This window comes from Stomoxys calcitrans, chromosome 3 (assembly GCF_963082655.1).
Source record: "Stomoxys calcitrans chromosome 3, idStoCalc2.1, whole genome shotgun sequence".
NCBI classification, from domain to species: domain Eukaryota; kingdom Metazoa; phylum Arthropoda; class Insecta; order Diptera; family Muscidae; genus Stomoxys; species Stomoxys calcitrans.
Genome location: NC_081554.1, coordinates 67,519,008 through 67,537,769, shown reverse-complemented (window position 1 = coordinate 67,537,769; position 18,762 = coordinate 67,519,008). Strand labels below are relative to the sequence as shown.

The 18,762-nt window shown below is 39.3% G+C and overlaps 3 protein-coding genes across 3 annotated transcripts in view; 1 reads left to right on the top strand and 2 right to left on the bottom strand.

Annotated features, from left to right (window-relative positions):
• LOC106086205 (uncharacterized) overlaps positions 1-5,626 on the bottom strand; it is a 49,717-nt gene extending 44,091 nt beyond the window's left edge. Inside the window, exon 1 of the mRNA XM_013250773.2 lies at positions 4,313-5,626. Coding sequence (XP_013106227.2) covers positions 4,313-5,502 — 1,190 coding nt within the window. The 5' untranslated portion in view covers positions 5,503-5,626. The remainder of the gene's footprint in view (positions 1-4,312) is intronic.
• Positions 5,627-8,892: 3,266 nt separating this feature from the next.
• On the bottom strand, positions 8,893-9,788 carry LOC106086200 (uncharacterized). The gene has a single exon (XM_013250768.2). The coding sequence runs from the start codon at positions 9,687-9,689 to the stop codon at positions 8,910-8,912; it is 780 nt and encodes a 259-aa protein (XP_013106222.1). The 5' UTR covers positions 9,690-9,788; the 3' UTR covers positions 8,893-8,909.
• A 994-nt stretch (positions 9,789-10,782) lies between these two features.
• Positions 10,783-16,567, top strand: LOC106086212 (protein mushroom body miniature). The gene is made up of 3 exons (XM_059365477.1): positions 10,783-11,808; positions 15,785-16,236; positions 16,564-16,567. Exons 1-3 carry the CDS (start codon positions 10,831-10,833, stop codon positions 16,565-16,567), a joined length of 1,434 nt encoding a protein of 477 aa, XP_059221460.1. The 5' UTR covers positions 10,783-10,830.
• Positions 16,568-18,762: the final 2,195 nt, after the last annotated feature.

Here is an 18,762-nt window from a genome sequence, read left to right as displayed (position 1 = left end):
ACTTTAATCAAATATACTTTTTTACACTTTTTTTCTAAAGCGAGCTAAAAGTAACAGCTGATAACTGACAGAAGAAACAATGCAATTACAGAGTCACAAGCTGTGAAAAAATTTGTCAACGCCGACTATATGAAAAATCCGCAATTACTTTTTGGGCAACCAAATATGCCCAGTTTAAGGTATGGGCCCTAAAACTACAATAAAGCGAGCTAAAAGTAACAGCTGATAACTGACAGAAGAAAGAACGCATTTACAGAGTCACAAGCTGTGAAAAAATTTGTCAACGCCGACTATATGAAAAATCCGCAATTACTTTTTGGGCAACCAAATATGCCCAGTTTAAGGTATGGGCCCTAAAACTACAATATGAATATAAAGCTCCACTGTCTTGAAGACCCAAATTGTCTTGGTGAGCAAATACATTATACTTGGTAGTTGTTATGGTGATGGGACGTCCCCTAGACAGTTGGTGCCGAATGTTGATGTCAGATTCATGGTCTACTCCCAAATACCCTTGATTTGAGCTCCATTTTTCCATAGTCAGCAAACATGACCAGTTTGGGGGATGCGGCGGCCACTCAGTGACTTGACTTTGAAAATTTATATCAATCTTGTGTTCTACTCTAAAAAACCTCTTATTTGAGCCTCATATTGCAATGGTCAGCAAATACTTCCTATTTGGGTGGTGTTATGGGGGTGGGATGGCCCCATATATACTTTTCCCGAACATTGATATCAGATTCGTGCTTTACTTCCAAAGACCTTTCAATTTGTCCTCTTTGGGGGATGTTCTCGGGGATGGGCGGCCCCCCAAACACTTGGTCCCACATCTGGATATTAGATTCGTATTCTACACTCAAATACCTTTTATTTAAGCACCATATTGCCATGGTTAGTAAATAAGTCCTTTTTGGGGGGTGTTTTTGGGAAGGGGTGGGTCACCAGAAACTTTGTCCCAAATTTAGATACCAAATTCGTATTTTACTCGCAAATGTCTTTCATTTGAGTCCCATATTGCCATGGTCGGTAAATATGTCCGATGGCTTGGGGTGGTACCCCAAACTTTTGGGGCCGACAATTGGATGGCAGATACGGTTTTAATGTTAATCCAGGTACCAGATACGTTTACATTTGAATCCCATATTGTAGTGATTGGTGTATATATATATATATTTGGTAGGTTTTGGGGTGGGCGCCCCCTCCCCACCCTATGTACCCCATCCGAAATTTGTATACCAAAGTTTTGTTTGTAGGTTACTATAAGAGAGCACACAAAATTTCGCTTAAATCGCACCACCCATCTCCGAAATCTAGCGTTTCTGAAAATTAGGGTAAGGGGAGGGTACGCCCCCCCCCCCCTCATCATTTTTACCACAGGAACATTATGCACCACCTGTGAAAATTTCAGAAAATCGGTTCAGGAGTTTCTGAGTCAATAAAGAACGCACAAACAAACAAACCTACAAACAACACACAAATTTATTTTGATATATAAGAAGATATCGGTAATACAGTACTGGACATTAGATATTGCATAATAGTTTTAAATGCCTTTCTTGCAAATGCAAACATACTACCATGAACATTCGAACCCAGATGTTCAGCACCATAGGCGGTCTCCAATGCCTTTATTTACTCACAGCAATTTTTATTCCACTGTTTCCCTTGAGAATCTCAGCACAAATCTTCTAATGTCCTTCCTCCAAATTTTCCAAATATTGTTACATAAGCCTTGCTTGCTTGGCGGATAGTTTCAAAAGCATTGCTTCATAGTTTTAAAAGCCTTGCTTCATAGTTTCAAAAACCTCTATTGAAAGTTTTAAAAGCCCTTCAACATTACACGTGAAAATCTATTATACCCCTTGACGAATAGTTTCCAAAGCAATACCCGCCTCAGTGTACAACACACTGCTACAAAAATAACAACAAAACCAAAGATAGACACCAGTTTGAAGTATGTAAGACGAAAAATAATATTGACTAATAAAATCTTTGTATTAAGCAGGTAGTTCAAGAGCAAAGCCACCTGTCAACAGACAAAATATACACTTACAAGCCACTGACAACAACCCGTTTTGTTATATGGTTTCGTAACATGGGTACTTGTGAAAGCTGCAGAGTGCGTGCTTGGAGTGTTTGAGAAAAAGATACTTCAGAGCAATCTGCGTATACCATAACTAATAACAAAATGAAACAAGGGCTTTAAGACAATGTTGGCCTACTCAAAGGTCAGTAATGATGACATTTGAAAACTAACATGATGGTGTATGCAAATGGGGAAGACCTAAACTCCCCCAGCACGGGAAAGATGTGAGTACCATACAGGCGGGAGCATTGAAGTCCCATCTGTGTGGTGTTCATTGCTATAACGAGAAGCTTAACTGCAAGCTACCGGGCGCGTCTACCGGTTACTGATAGTGGTATCCTCCATATGGAGTAGCTGCAACGGCAGTCGCCAACAATCGGCGGTATCGAGCGGAGAGTCTCAGTGAGAGGTCAGGTGGCACTGGCTCTTGCACAAATACTGAATGCCTATGATGATCGATATGACAAGGCGGATTATTGACGCCTTTAAATAACCTGTTTTCGCAGCTGATCGGTCCTTTGAGCCGGAACGAGCTTGCTCACCTACAGGAGTTTAACGAGGATCGCCACCTCAATATGAAAATGTGGCTACAACAACAACAACCAAAACTTCGGCGGAATGACAAGGTGGAGAATCAGAAATTGGTGAAGGAGTTTAGAAGATCTAGACGCTTTAAAATCTATGCTGAAGTCACCTAGTAGAACAAACGTTCTGTGACAGCCAACTAAATATAAAAGTAAGTACAATCGCGTTTTGAAGAATTATGAACTTCTTCAAACCCCCTTTTAAAGATCGAGATCAAAAAAACCATTCATTAAGTCGCTTAAGGGTTAAAATATTTTACAAAAATATTCCTCGCCGTATTCCTTGTCGAAGAAACTTTAGTTTTAAGACCACTGTGTTTTATTTTAGAACTATATATTGCAAATAACGATAAATTGTTTATTATTATCTGTTATCGCATCCTATCGATAACTTACCAGTAAAACCTTGCACTAATATTCTATCCGGAACATTTGACTTGCATTGAAAGGGACTAAAATAAAACACAGTGAACACAATGAAGAATATCTTCCCGCATTTTTCGTTAACTCACCGCGAAAGCTTTCCCTTATTAATATTTTTATACCCTTCACCATAGGATGGGGGTATACTAATTTCATAATTATGTTTGTAACACCTCGAAATATGCGTCTAAGACCCCATAAAGTACATATATTCTTGATCGTCATGTCATTTTAAGTCGATCTAGCCATATCCGTCCGTCTGTCTGTCGAAAGCACGCTAACTTTCGAAGGAGTAAAGCTATTCACTTGAAATTGGGATTGTAAATGGGCCAAATTGTTCCTAGTTTTGATATAGCTACCATATAAACCGATCTTGGGTCTTGACTTCTTGAGCCTCTAGAGGGCGCAATTCTCATGCGATTTGACTAAGATTTTGCACGTGGTGTTTTGTTATCACTTCCCACCACTATGCTAAGTATGGTTCAAATCGGTTCATAACCTGATATAGCTGCGATATAAACCGATCTGGGGTCTGGACTTATTCAGCTCTTAGGGGGCGCAATTCTTTTCCGATTTGGCTGTAATTTTGCACGTGATGTTTTGGTATCATTTCCAACAACTGTGCTAAGTATAATTCAAATCGGTTCATAACCTGTTATAGCTGCCATCTAAACCGATCTTGGATCTTGATTCTTGAGCCGCTAGAGGGCGCAATTCTCATCCGATATGGCTGAAAATTTACATGAGGTTTTTTGTTATGATTCCCAGCAACTGAGCTAAGTATAATTCAAATCGGTTTATAACCTTAAGTTTGGTTCAAATCGGTTCATAATCTGATGTAGCTGCCATATAAACCGATCTGGGGTCTGGACTTATTCAGCTCTTAGGAGGCGCAATTCTTTTCCGATTTGGGTGTAATTTTGCACGTGATGTTTTGGTATCATTTCCAACAACTGTGCTAAGTATAATTCAAATCGGTTCATAACCTGTTATAGCTGCCATCTAAACCGATCTTGGATCTTGATTCTTGAGCCGCTAGAGGGCGCAATTGTTATGACTTACAATAACAGTGCTAAGTTTGGCGCAAATCTGGACATAACCTTGTATAGCTGGCATATAAACCGATCTAGGATCTTGATTTCTTGTTTTCTACCTTTTTTCCACAGACTTATGGCTACTCAAGCGCTAATTACAGTTTTCTTCTATGACAATCACTCACCTTGACACAGAAGATGCTGTATCAAAAGTTTCCAAAGATGTACTTTTTATCGAGGCACGTTTCAGTGTCAACGAAGATGAGGATGAAGCTTGTGTAACTAAAATAGAAGGATTTCGTTGTTCTCGCCGCTCTAGCAAGATGCTCTTTGCATTGCCATCTTCAAATCTAAATGGATTAGTACTTTTGTCGCTAACATTAATTGGATTCTCGTATGTTAAAATTCCGGCACTAGAACTGAAACTGTGTTCAGAAATAGCTGGACTGAGTATATCATTTAAGGTTATCTCATAATTCGGCACTGGCCAACACTTGGGCAACTCGTTCATGTCGGCAGGCTTTTTAAAGCGAAACGATGAAGAGCCCAACGAAAATTTACGCCTAGTATTTAGAATTTTGTTAAAAGATTTTGCACCTGTTGATCCACTACCTTCAGTGGGGGCCAGGGTTGTTGTTGTTGCTGGCTTCAAAGAACTCAGTTTTATTTCGGATGCTTTTGCTAGCAGAATTTCATTATTATGAATTTCTATAGTTTTGCTTGATTTTTGTGGCTCAACTAAGTTATTTATCGATATAATACCCAAGGCAAAGGGCTTTTTATTTCTCTCATGTTCGCAGTCTGGTTTTTCTTTATTTATTTTAACGTTTTTCCATTTGACACTGCTATTGGTTGTTGTGGTGGTGGTGGTAGTTAAGCTGCCACTGCTACCACTGCAGTTAAGGGCGGTTGCACATATGCTTGTTTCACTTGCGGTATTAACCACGGTCACTGGCCTTTTTATATCCGTTTCCGTATTGATTGATTTATTGATTGTTTGCTGTTTAATGGATTTTTTAAAATGTTCCAAGTTCTGCTGCGGCAACAACTTTAAAGAAATTTGTTCAGCACTCAAACTTAAGTGTATCTTTTGAGGGGGACATCCTGACAATTCTTTACTCTCTTCACCTTTATGGCTTACCACTGTGAAGCCTATATCATTTTTGGCCTTGTCATTGATTGTCTCATTAAATTCCATTTCATTTATCACTTGTTCATAGGCATTGTCAAAACTCTCTTGTGGTACCTCCCATACATCTGTATCGTCTTCTTCCTCCTCCGATATATGTCTTTTAAGATTTTCGTTTCTTTGTCGTAACTCCTCGTCGATATCATCAGTCTTTCGACGCACCTCATACATGTAACCACAATTCATTGTGTCTAGCTCTAAAACTGCCGTTGGACCCTTTAAGGTATTTTTTGTTGTTTTTTCTTTTCTTAGGACAACTATGAACTGTTCAACGTTTGAAAGTTAACTAACACTGAGTGTAAGCACATGCAGCTTTCTATCACTTGTCTTCGACTATTCTTGCAATAATCCAATTAATTAAAATTGGCATAACTATTCCGTATGTTGTGCCATTAAGGGACTGCCAAGCAAGCATATGGTTTGTCAACAAAATGTTAAAAAGTTTGCCTATATAGATTTCAAAGCGCATAGTTAGCCATTATCTAGTAAATAAGACGTGTTGGAAAAGGTCGTCAGCACCAACATTCTGCTCTTATCTGCACTACATACTTGGCCAGCTCCGTTCCCACCACCCCTTGATGGCAGCAGAGCCAGACAGCCTTCCCCATGGTTTGAAGAAGCTCTTTGCATCGTCTTACCAATCCCAGCCCAGAGGTTCACTAATGCTTAAGGGGCATCCTGCCGTCGACGTATGTGTATTGTGACAGTCTGATAAGCTAGCAGCATTTGCATCGACTCATCAACAGTGCCTTTAGGGTCGCTAAAACCTCTGCCTGGAAGATGCTTACCTCGTCCAAAAGCCTATATGACTGCCCAATTCCAAGGAACTCAATGTAGTTTGCAGTATATAGATCCCGATCGGAGACCCTAACTCCTCATCGAGTTGCGACAGGAGTAGAGTGCATTCAATCCCCTTCTGACCACACACCATACACCACCTTCCAACAGAAGAATTCCCATAGTTCAAAGGTGCCCATTGTTCCAAAAGCATAAAATAGAGCATGGCACTCTGGTTGGCTGATTCTTTTGAGTGCCAAGACCCAGGAAATCTGCGACTAAGATGGGGTGCGTCCACAAGGATCTGAGTCTGAGTCGAGTGGGTCTGGTTGGGCAGTTAAACAGGTAACGTGTATCGTGCGGTCCCTGCTTACAATCGGTGGAAAGTATCGGCTCAGTATTTGTACAAGAGCCGATACCGCTGATTGTCAGCGACTGCCGTTGTAGCCACTCCATATGGAGCATCCCACTATCCGCAACCTGTGGACGCGCACGGTAGCTTGCAGCCAAGCTTCTCGTGACAGCAATGAACACCACCCAGATGGGATCTCAATGTTCCAGCCGGTGTGGTGCTAAAAGCTATTCCGTGCGGGAACGGATCCATTATAGACACCGTACCAGCTTTCTTACCTTTGTGAAAAAATCCGGCTCATTTAGTCATTCCTTTTCCGACATATCGAAATATCAATTTTCGGCCCCACAAAGTACATATATTTCGGATCGTCGTAAAATTCTAAGGCGATTTAACGACGTCCGAGTTTCTGTCCGTCCTCTGTTGTAATCATTCTACAGCCTTCAAAATTAATAGGTCTTTTTGCTGCACGAAAGTCAAGTTCTTGAACAGGCCAAATCAGACCATATTTGGATATTGCTGCCATATAGACCGATCAGTCTGTAAAGGGTCTAAAGCCTATAAAAGCTTTATTTATTACCCGATTGCGCTGAAAAATTTAGTTATTGTAAGACTCTCGACATTCCACTCAAACATGGTTCAGATCGGACCATATTTGGATATTGCTGCCATATAGACCAATCTGCCGATAAAGGGCATAAAAAGCTTTATTACCCGATTACGCTGAAATATGGCTCTGGGTTCTGAAACTCATAAAAGCTTTATTTATTACCCGATTCCTCTGAAATTTTAAACAGTGAGTTATTTTAAGCCTCCTGATATCCAACCCAAATATAGCTTCTCGTGACAGCCCTGTCATATAGAGCGATCTGTCGATCGCTGAAGGTCTGAAGCCCATAACAGACTTATAATAAATAACCCAATTTCGCTCAAATTTTAATCAGAGAGTTGTTTTAAGACTCCCGATTCAAATATGGCTAAGATCGGAAGATATTAGGATATAGCTGCCATATAGACCGATATGCTGATCAAGGGTCTGAAGCCCTTAAACTTAATTTAATAGCCGATTTCGTTGAAATTTGAAATAATGAGTTGTTTTAAGCCTCTTGACATCCGATCCAAATATGATCCAGATCAGACTATATAGATATAGCTGCCATATAGACCGATGTTGCAATTTAGGGTCAAAATCCCATAAAAAGCGGATTTATTGTCTGATTTCGCTGAAACTATTACTTGTATAAGAGTTGTCGGTACCTGAAGAAAATATGATGCAGGCCAGCACGCATTTAGATATAACTATGGAGTTATAATAAAATAGTATGGTTAATATATCCATGGTGGTGGGTCTCTAAAGTTCAGCACGGCATAACTTAACACGTTTTTACTTGTTTCAACTTCTGCTGCAGTTGGTACATAATACGGGATAGCCGTGAGCACCATGCAGGCTGGAGAATTAGGGTCCTATCTGTTGGGCTGTCACGAGAAGCTTAGCTGCGAGCTACCGGCCGCGTCCACAGATTGCAGATAGTGGTATGCTTCATACGAAATAGCTGCAACGACAGTCGCGGACAAACAGCGATATTGAGCGGAGAATCTCAATGAGAGACCGGGCGACATCGGCTCTTGCACAAATATTGATTTCCTATGATGCTCCATAAGACAAGGCGAGTTATTGGCGCCTTAAAATAACCAATGACCATCCAGTACTCGCAGCGATCGGTCTGTTGGACCGGAACGAGCTTGCTAGCCCGCAGGAGCTTAACGAGGATCGCCACCTCCACATGAAAATGTGGCTACAACAACAACAAACATACATATGTACATATATATATATATATATATATATATATATATATATATATATATATATATATATATATATATATATATATATATATATATATATATATATATATATATATATATATATATATATATATATATATATATATATATATATATATATATATATATATATATATATATATATATATATATATATATATATATATATATATATATATATATATATATATATATATATATATATATATATATATATATATATATATATATATATATATATATATATATATATATATATATATATATATATATATATATATATATATATATATATATATATATATATATATATACAAATATTTTATATAAGAATAATTACCGAGGGAATTGCAGCCGGTTGTACATACTGGTTTGACCCGATGGAGTTCTTCATCGGCAAGGGCTGCCGCTTCAGTGTATAACACACTGCTACAACAACAACAACCGAGGGACTAGTATCTAGTGATAACAGCAGCCATGTTTCCCAAGTGAACTGATTATCAATTATTGGCCATATTTTTCTAGCTTCGAGGCCTGTGGATTCGCCTAATAATGTATTTAAAGAAATAAAATTTAAAATAAAATTAAAACCAAATAAGTACATCTTAAGCATTAACTACTTATTCTTATGTAGTTTTTTCTTTTTATTTTGAAAGTGTTTTAGAGCATCTCCAACAGAGCCTTTGCGAATCATTGTAGCCTTTGTCAACATTTGTCGAATTTTATCCTTTTGCTTAAAATCTAACTTTGAGGCATCGAAATCTTTCAATGTTTGCTTATCGACTAAAGGAGTTGGATCATATGATTGCTTTTGTTTCTTGGGACTGCTAGTGTCTACAAGACCTTCTTCGTCGTTTGCATCGTTGGATTTCTTATGCTTTCGTTTTTCTTTTTTGTTTTTGGCTTTGGACGTGGACTTGCCGACTTCATCTTTCTTTTCACTACCTTCACCAAAATCTTCCCAACTAGTTGCTTCATTTCGTTTCTGTTCCATCAACAATTTGCGATAGTTTTGTTCGCGTTGTTGCAAAACCTTCTTAGCTTCGTCTGTGTCCCAATTGGCTTGTTTGGAAGTGTGTTCATCTTCGCGTTGTTTATTATTTATTTCGTCTTTAAATTTATGCCATGGCGTAGGATCCTCCGGCTTCACGTTAAGCGGTGCCTTTGGTTTAAATGGCTTTCGGCTATTGAATTTTTTTCTCATACCATTGTCATGATCAAATTTCTTCATAGTGCTAGGTCCTCGGAAGGGATTACTTTTAGGCTCATTGCTTTGAGCAATTGGATCGAATTTTTTCACACCCCACTGTGCAATTTTATCCTGCTGTTTATTCTTGCCCTTGCCGTTTTTTCCATACTCCAACTTTAGGCTGAGTTTTTTTGCACCAGCACTCATTTTTATTTGCTTCAATCAAAAGAAATTACAGAAACAATTTAAATAAACAGTAAAAGCATGGTGCTAATCCCGTGGAATACTAATACAAATTAGTTAATTCGTAGAGTTGAGTAGTACGCAACTTCTCTGATATAATAAAGGGGTGTTTACAAGTTTAGATTACTGGGCCAATAAACCAGGACAAGAAAATTAACTACATTGTGAAAACAAGATACAAAAAAGGATACTTAACTCAGCCCATTTATATAATTTAATCAAAAATTATGTTAAATTCTTAAAATACATCAAACGCATGGTGGGAGAACAAACCACTCGATAAGTAGATAAAAGATTATAGAATTGTGTGTAACTATATTTATCGCATAGCCAATTACTACTGAAAAGAAGACTATAATTTTTTCTCACAGCTTATCAGTTTTAAAAGCCGTCACCAATACCTCAAACTGACTCCGGACATCAGTTAATATGATTCGCGACAAACTAATTGAATGTTAGTCTGACCGGGAACGTACAAGCAGACTCCGCAGCTAAATACGCCGATTACAGATCCATTAGCTGAAAGAATAGATTTGAAAAGGCTATTACTATGGAACTTCAAAAACAACACTCCAACAATCGCAAACTATTTCAACATTATCACTACAGTGTAATAAATTCTAGCAATGAAACGCCAGTTTACCTCACAAATATAACAAATATAGATAAGAGAAAAATTCGTATTTTTAGCCTCTTAGGTTGGGCCATACCAATGCAACGCATCGACACCTGCTAGATAAAAACTTAAATCACTCTTGTCCGAAATGTGATAATCCTCCATCTGTAAAACACTTCATAGAAACATGCGTTTCTCATACTCAATATCAACGTACAATTCTTCATAACAAAGGCCTAGAGATCCTTATGAACCCATAATAATTTGCTGCTTCTTCATTATTAAACCACAACAGTTTTGCTATTATTTCGTACTCTTTAATAGTGGCAGATTAAGTACTTGGTGTTAACGCCTCATATTCTGCTACGCTATCATAATAGTATACGTTACGTTACGATGCGTATTCACAGTGTTGGCGATCACCTGTATGTCCAATATAAACAGAGCGAGCATATTTTCCCAGTTTGTTAAAAATATTTAAAAAATAATATGAATGTAAATAGAGACAGAAATTGGAATAATTCGCGCGGGATGAACAATAACTACCATGGTGGCAGAAATTTTAATAGTGGTTATGGCGGTGGGCGTGGTGGTCAACAGCCTTATGGTAATGGCAGAAGAAATACCGGCTTCCAAAAGTTTGCTGATATCGAAGCACGAGAAAATAAGCAAAATTGGAATAAAAACTCATGGAACTCCAACAATAACAAAAATCGGTGCGGTGGCAATCAAAAAGGTTTCAGTGGCACTTCAAATATATACAATAATAATGATCAAAATCCTGAACCAGACCCTATTGCCGAGAATCCAAAAACCTGTCAAAACAATATCAGGAATTTTGAAGCAAGTGGTAGTCAGCCTTTAAAAGACACATCAAACCCATTTGGCTCAGCGAATTGCCAATCGGTAAGAAAGGATTTGAGTTCTACAAGCACAGGCGGACAGAAAAATGAAACAACAACAACTTTGAATACAGATACCACAAAGATTACAAAAATCAAACAAGTAAAGATTAAAGTTGAAAGAAAGTCATCTTCCAGTTCTTCATCGTCTTCCAGTGATACATCATCAAGCGACGAAGACGAGTCCAAAAAATCCAGGGAATCAAATAATGAAGCCATTACCAAAGCCCAATCGCCAATACACATAAGATTAAAACCTTTGGCCGAGAGTAAAACAACAACGTCTTCAAATAAAAGTAGCAAAACTGATTCTTCGACGTCATCTTCAGAGGGAGAAGAGGTGGAGCCAAAACCTCCTAAGCAAGTAAAAAAATCTAAAAAGAAGAAAACTAAATCTGAAGACGACGTCGTTTGCTTGGGCAAGGTTAAAAATAAATTTGTTTTGGACGATGATTCAGATGGAGAAGATATTGGAGATTCATTACCAAAAAGCAAAGTGTCCACAAAGGACAAGAAAAAATCGTCGACAGAAAAGTTAGAGCAGTGTATGCTTTGTGATAAGAAGGTATTTGTATATATATAGGGGGTATATTGAACTGATAATAATGTACCACGCAGATAAGAAAATTTAATTTGAGTATGAATCAGATTCTCAGTTTCATATCCAAGAAGTTATATATAAGAAGGTATTTATTATATAAGGAGGCATATCGAACTAACAATAATGTGCCACGCATGTGGGAGGAATGGAGTATAGGTAGAGGTTAAACATTGGCAGAGAGATCGCCCCGCTTTGGGGAACTCCCTGTTTCACTCTACCGTATTTCGATTTCTTTGCCCTAACTTCCACAAATGATTGGTGACCACACATATAATTCGCGACCCAGCTTTCCAGGTCTAGCTGGATCGAAGTATTGGCGATGTCCTCAAGTAGTTTGTTATTGCTTGTCGAATGTCTTCGATAGGTCTAGTGCCAAGAGGACCGTCCTATCACATGTTCTGGACTGTTTGAAGCCGCGGCAAATATCCGTGGTGATGGCATGCAAAGCTGTTGTTGTGCTAAGCAGGCTTCAAAGTCCAACCTGATGCTCGAGAATTCTTCAACGAGGCTCGGAAGGAGTAGTTCCTCAAGCGTCTTGGCTACTGGCGAGAGAAGACTTCAGTAGCGGGATCACTCTGTCCATCTTCCAGCCATCGGGTACTATAGGAATGTTCAAGACAGGTTGAGAACAGTTGCAAGGTACTCGACTCCAGGTAGATCCAGATTCTTTAGCATCAGTGAAGAGAATCCGTCGTGAGCACCAACACGCCTTGGATGAGTTAGAGCCACGGGGAACTGTGATAGCTGTCCATCAGATCAGAGACCACAGTCACAGTTACGTCGCCGAAAGTGACTAATGTCCTGTCATTCCGTCTACCGGGGTTCGAGAGTGATTTAACTGTAGACCACATCTTGTCTAAACCGGTGCCATTGCTCCAAGTATTCCAGCCACTAATTCCGCCTATGTTCATTGACTTTCCAGATTCAGCTCGCTGATTTTGGGGTTAGTGGGGTCCGAATAACGTAATCATCACGCTCGTCTGCGAGAACTGCCTGCGATGGGAAATTTGGCCGCACTTGAGGTACTCGACCGGCTTGTATAAAGCGAGCGGCTGCTGGGTTATGGATGTCTCGGAATTTCCTCTCGGCAAGTAGAACATTTGAGGGGCGGTCAGTTCACAGAAACGGTGATTGTTGTTATTGTAGCAGTGTGATGTACACTGAGACGGCAGCCCTTGCCGATGAGGACTCCATCGGGTTAATCCGGTACGTACAACCGGCTGCCATGGGATAGGTGTACTCTCTGAACCAATCGGCCTTTATTTGATTGTTAAACCTACGGTACTCAGAGGTTATTAAGTCGGGTGGTCGATCGATGATGAGAATTATGGGAAGGTGATCTGTTCCCAAAGAAATGACGGCATGCCAGGTTACGTCACTCAGGAGATCATGGGATGCAATGGAAATGTCTGACGAGCTGTTGCAACTCCTCGTAATTCTAGTGTAGCCATCCTAATTCACAGTGCAAAATGTGTAGCCTTCAATCTGCTCTGCCAAAGCTATGCCCCGATGGTCGTTACCTAGGGGAGAATGCCATGTAACGTGATGCACATTAAAGTCTCCTAGAACTATACGATTATGGCCAGAATGTAGCCCAGTTGATTCAAGTGCATGTCATAGTGGCATGGGGCTATCCGCACCCAGTTTTCAACCTAACCTAGCGCACGAATCTAGGCACACAGACACTACTGAAATATAGTTGAAAAATATAAAAAATTTCTGCATACATGTGATTGAGAGAAAGAAACATCAAATACAAATCAGGGGTGATACATCTTAAACATTCGTACCTTAGCTTGGCGGTCCACAGTTTTCCGCTGACCATTCAGAACGATCTAGCTGGTCCAAACCCTCGGACCTTGTTGAAGAACTTCGATTTGTTTAGCTTCAGCATGAGTTTTATGACTTGTATAGCATGACAGCAGCTTTAAACGGCACGTGTAAGTCAAAGTCTCAACAAGGTCAAACTATCGGACTTCTGAGCTGTTCTTAACAATGACGAAGATAACGAGTAGAATGAAAAAGAGTAGGAAAAGGCAACCAACCTACATATATGGATGGCGACCAGGCATTATAAGGATCCCTTATAGGTGACAGTTTCATCCAGATAGCCATTTCATGAACATAGTAATTCGAAATGACGGGAGGGCTTTGCGTAGAAAAAATCAGGGTATGTAAAAATGTGTTGACCGAAAATCGTGTGGCTTGTCCAGCGATTACAGGGCTGTGACGCCGTTCCAACTACTTCTCTTCCCATACCCTCCCGGCATGGGAAGGCTGTGAGCACAACAAGAATAAAAACAACGAGAAGCTGAGCTGAGGGCAGCCGGGCTCGACCACAGGTTAATAATATGAACCCGAACGAGCTTGCTCACCTATAGGGGCTTAACGAGAATGTAACAAATGTGGCTACAACAATAACTATTAACCCTTCAGAATACCGCCTCCATATGTGTCCAGTGCAGTCGAGCCTCTTTGAAAAGCCGGGGTCCTACTTCCTTAGCCCAAGCATAAGTGTTGTCTTTCCGTAAAAAAGATCAGCTACATGGCCTTGGGCAACCTGTAACATACAGCCTCAGCCCACGTCCATTAATACGGTTATCATAGAGACTAATTTCTGTTTATAGGTTGGGTTCACAGATTCAGTACCATGATCAGCATTCATCAGCGATCTTCGCTCAAAAGCCGCCCTACTCTATGCCGCTCCTTCAGGCGCGAAACCTAAAATTCAGAGACGTTCTGTTCTTCTTTAATCCAGGAAATCCGAGAAAAACGACATGCAATACGCCTACTAAATATGGCTCCCTGGTTTATTTTGCGTCGCGTCGAGGATATATTGCGTTGCCCAAAAAGTAATTGCGGATTTTTTAAAAGAAAGTAAATGCATTTTTAATAAAGCTTAGAATGAACTTTAATCAAATATACTTTTTTTACACTTTTTTTCTAAAGCAAGCTAAAAGTAACAGCTGATAACTGACAGATGAAAGAATGCAATTACAGAGTCACAAGCTGTGAAAAAATTTGTCAACGCCGACTATATGAAAAATCCGCAATTACTTTTTGGGCAACCCATTATAACTTTGTTCTATACTCCTATACCTTTCATTTAAGTACCATATTGACATGGTAGGTAAATTCGTTTGGTATTTGGCCCGAAATTGGATATCAAATTCATACTCTGGCACTTGGGAGTTGCCTTTCATTTGGGGGAGTTAATAGAGTGGGCCCTGAAAAATATAAGCACCCTACACTACTCTTAAATCGGTAAATATATCCAATTATAGGGGTGGAATGGCCAGGTGGTGGGCCCTGAAAAAATACATCCTATTTAGGTGGTGTTATAGGCATGATACCATGCCTCATCAGCAGCCCCCAAGAGAATTGAATAGTGCCCATTGTTTGAGGAACCCCATGTTTCCCGCTCCCTTGTTTTAAGTTCGATCTTCGTTTATCACTGACAATATATAGAAGGTTTTTTTAGACGTGTGGTTTTCAATCTGCCCACATTTTTCCGACATGGTATTTTTCAACGCACTCCGAAATCCTGCAAAAAGTGTTCGAAAAGACTTTATAATTCAATATTTAGTCAAAACTAAGGGAAAAGACCCCGTTATATGGTGTTCCGCTAGTAACAATCTTTTATTGAGCCCTCTGCGTATATGGTCTTGACCTTCATAATCGTATCAACAAAATTTACCAATAGAGGAGGAATCCTCTTGTTCTCTAGATGTAGGGACATCTACCAAAAGTTACTAAAAGCCATATTAGGTTACTTCCCCCAACCCTCATTTCTGTTCTTAAAACCCTCTAGACAAAAAAAAACTCTTCTCTTAGGTACACTAATTTCCAGCTGTCGTAGTTGTGAGTTCAAAAAAACCGGAATTAGTTTTCGTTTGACCTTGGAAATCTGCCTCACTTTCAATTTTCAATTCTATTCCAGGGTCACACATCCTTTCAATGCCAGATGATATGCAAAAACTGCTCTGCCCCCTATCACGGTTTTCGTACTTGCCCACATCCCGCCAATCTGGGTACAATGATGCATCTGTTTATGGAGTTTTGTATGCAACAAATTCAAAATTTCCAACCGGATCAACAATTTCAGTCTTTTGCATTGAATATAAACAAAATCAATGGTACTGTGCCACAGCCCATGGTGGGTTCGCCTTCTCCAAGTCTCAAAACAAAGCGCAAAAAGAAAAGTACATCAAAAAAATCCGGGAAGCCATCAGCAAAAAAGAGAAAATTTTCTGCTAAACGGAATGATGATTCTGATTCTGACACAACAACATCTGATTCCTCCGAGGAGTCATCAAAATCCGAAGAAGATTCTTCGTCAGAAGGATTCCAATCACTAAGAACGAGCAAGAGGAATGCTAAAGCTAAACACAAGCAAGACCCTTTACTGTCTGTGCCTAATTTTTCGACTAATTACCCACTCGCAATGAATGGACTGCCTAATTTAGCTACAACCGGCAATTCTCAATTAAACACTTTATTACTAACACAAATGTTCCAAAATGCAATTGGATCCATGGGGAAACTACGTCGCACTTAGCGTTAAGAAATGAGCAGGCATACATTTTTGTACAAGGTAACCTTTTTGATAATTACTTTTGATTTTTTAAGGAAATGATGCATGTTTTCTTCTTAGGCAAGTAGGAATCAAAATTTAAGATAAAATGTTTTATTTTTGTTAATTTAAGTTTATCGATTAAGATAAAGCAACTGTGTGTAATTTTAATAACTACAAAAAATAAAAATGTTTCACAAACGTTTGCCTACCATGGTATTGTGTGTAACGCATGTGGGGAAAAAGATCAGATAATCCATTCAATTCCCTCAATAATCGATCAATTTAAAAAAAAAATCGGAAACACAATTTATAACACTTTTAAATATTGCGCCTGGAGTTCTCCATAAACAAACAAGTAAAAAGGCGTTAAGTTCGGTCGGGCCGAACTTTGGATACCCACCACCTCGGGTATATATGTAAACCACTTTTTGTCATAGTCCGGTGAAAAATGCATTATTTATGCCCCCATTGCAGCTTTATCGAAATATGGTTCGATTTGGACCACATTTGACACGGATATTGAGTGAGCCAATAAGTACAAGTCATTGTTAAATTTTGTATGGCAAAATATTGATCTTTTTGGTAGCCATATCCAACTATAAAACGATCTGAACCATATACGACATGGATGTCGAAAAGCCTAACATAAGTCACTGTGTCACTCACTTCAGCGAAATCGGACTATAAATGTGCCTTTTATGGGTCCAAGACTTTCTATCGAGAGATCGGTCTATATGGCAGCTATATCAGATATATCCGGATCTGGACCGATCTGAGCCAAATTGAAGGAGAATGCTGGAGGGCCTAAAACAACTCATTGTCCCAAATTCCGGGGAAATCGGACAGTAAATGCGCCTTTTATGGGCCCAAAACCTTATATCGAGAGATCGGTCTTCATAACAGCAATATCCAAATCTGAACCGATCTGCGCCAAATTGAAGAAGAATGTTGAAGAACCTAAAACAACTCACTGTCCCAAATTTCGGCCACATCGGACAATAAATGCTCATTTTATGGGCCCAAAACCTTATATCGAGAGATCAATCTGCATAACAGCAATATCCAAATCTGGACCGATCTGGGCCAAATTGAAGAAGAAAGTTGAAGGACCTAAAACAACTCACTGTCCCAAATTTCGGCGACATCGGACAATAAATGCCCTTTTTATGCCCCCAAATCCTTAAATCGAGAGATCGGTCTATATGACAGCTATATCCAGGACCGATCTGAGCCAAATGCAGTGGAATGTTGAAGGGTCTAACACAACTCACTGTCCCAAGTTTCGGCGAAATCGGACAATAAATACGCCTTTTATGGGCCCAAAACCTTATATCAAGAAATCGGACTGTATAATAGCTATATCCAAATCTGGACCGATCTGCGCCAAATTGAAGAAGAAAGTTGAAGGACCTAAAACAACTGACTGTCCCAAATTTCAGCAAAACCGGATAATTAATGTGGCTTTTATGGGCCTAAGACCCTAAATCGGGGGATGGGTCTATATGGGGGCTATATCAAGATAAAGTCCGATATAGCCCATCTTCGAACTCAACCTGCTTTGGACAAAAAAAGAATGTGGGCAAAGTTTCAGCTCAATATCTCTATTTTGAAAGACTCTAGCGTGATTTCAACAGACAGACGGACCGACATGGCTAGATCGTCTTAGATTTTTTCGCTGATCCATGAATATATATACCTTATAGGGTCGGAAATGAATATTTCGATGTGTTGCAAACGGAATGACAAAATGAATATACCTCCATCCTTCAGTGGTGGATATAAAAATGTTACCACTTATGAACTGAGAGATTTTTTTTCGACACTCCTATGGTTGACCACCACAACTAATCTACTACAGATACTGAAGAGGTAATAATATATCTAAGGGGTAGTAGTCCAAATCAGCTATGCAGAAGGACCAAAAAGATCTTGGAGATGTCATACGACTGGTCTAACTAGGTCTGATTGTAATTCCAAAGAAAACTGAGATCTGCCTGTTAACGAGGAAGACAAAGGTGCGCCAATTTCAGGCGCCACGAATGTTTAAATCGGTTATAATTTATAAATGAAATTAAAGTAAAATGATTATAAAAATGGTATAACATTCATTAAATACGAGAGGAAATTGCATTCGATAAGAAAGCGCACTCGAGCAAACTTCTCAGATAATGTGGTAGTCGTCGAGGAAAGCGTTGTGCAAAATTTTGGCAAGATTGGTCAAACAATGCGCTTGCAATGACTCTAGGAGTGAAAATCGGGCTATATATATATATATGAGAGCTATATATAAATCTGAACCAATTTCCATGAAATCCACCAGTAGTGTCGAGAATCATAAAAAA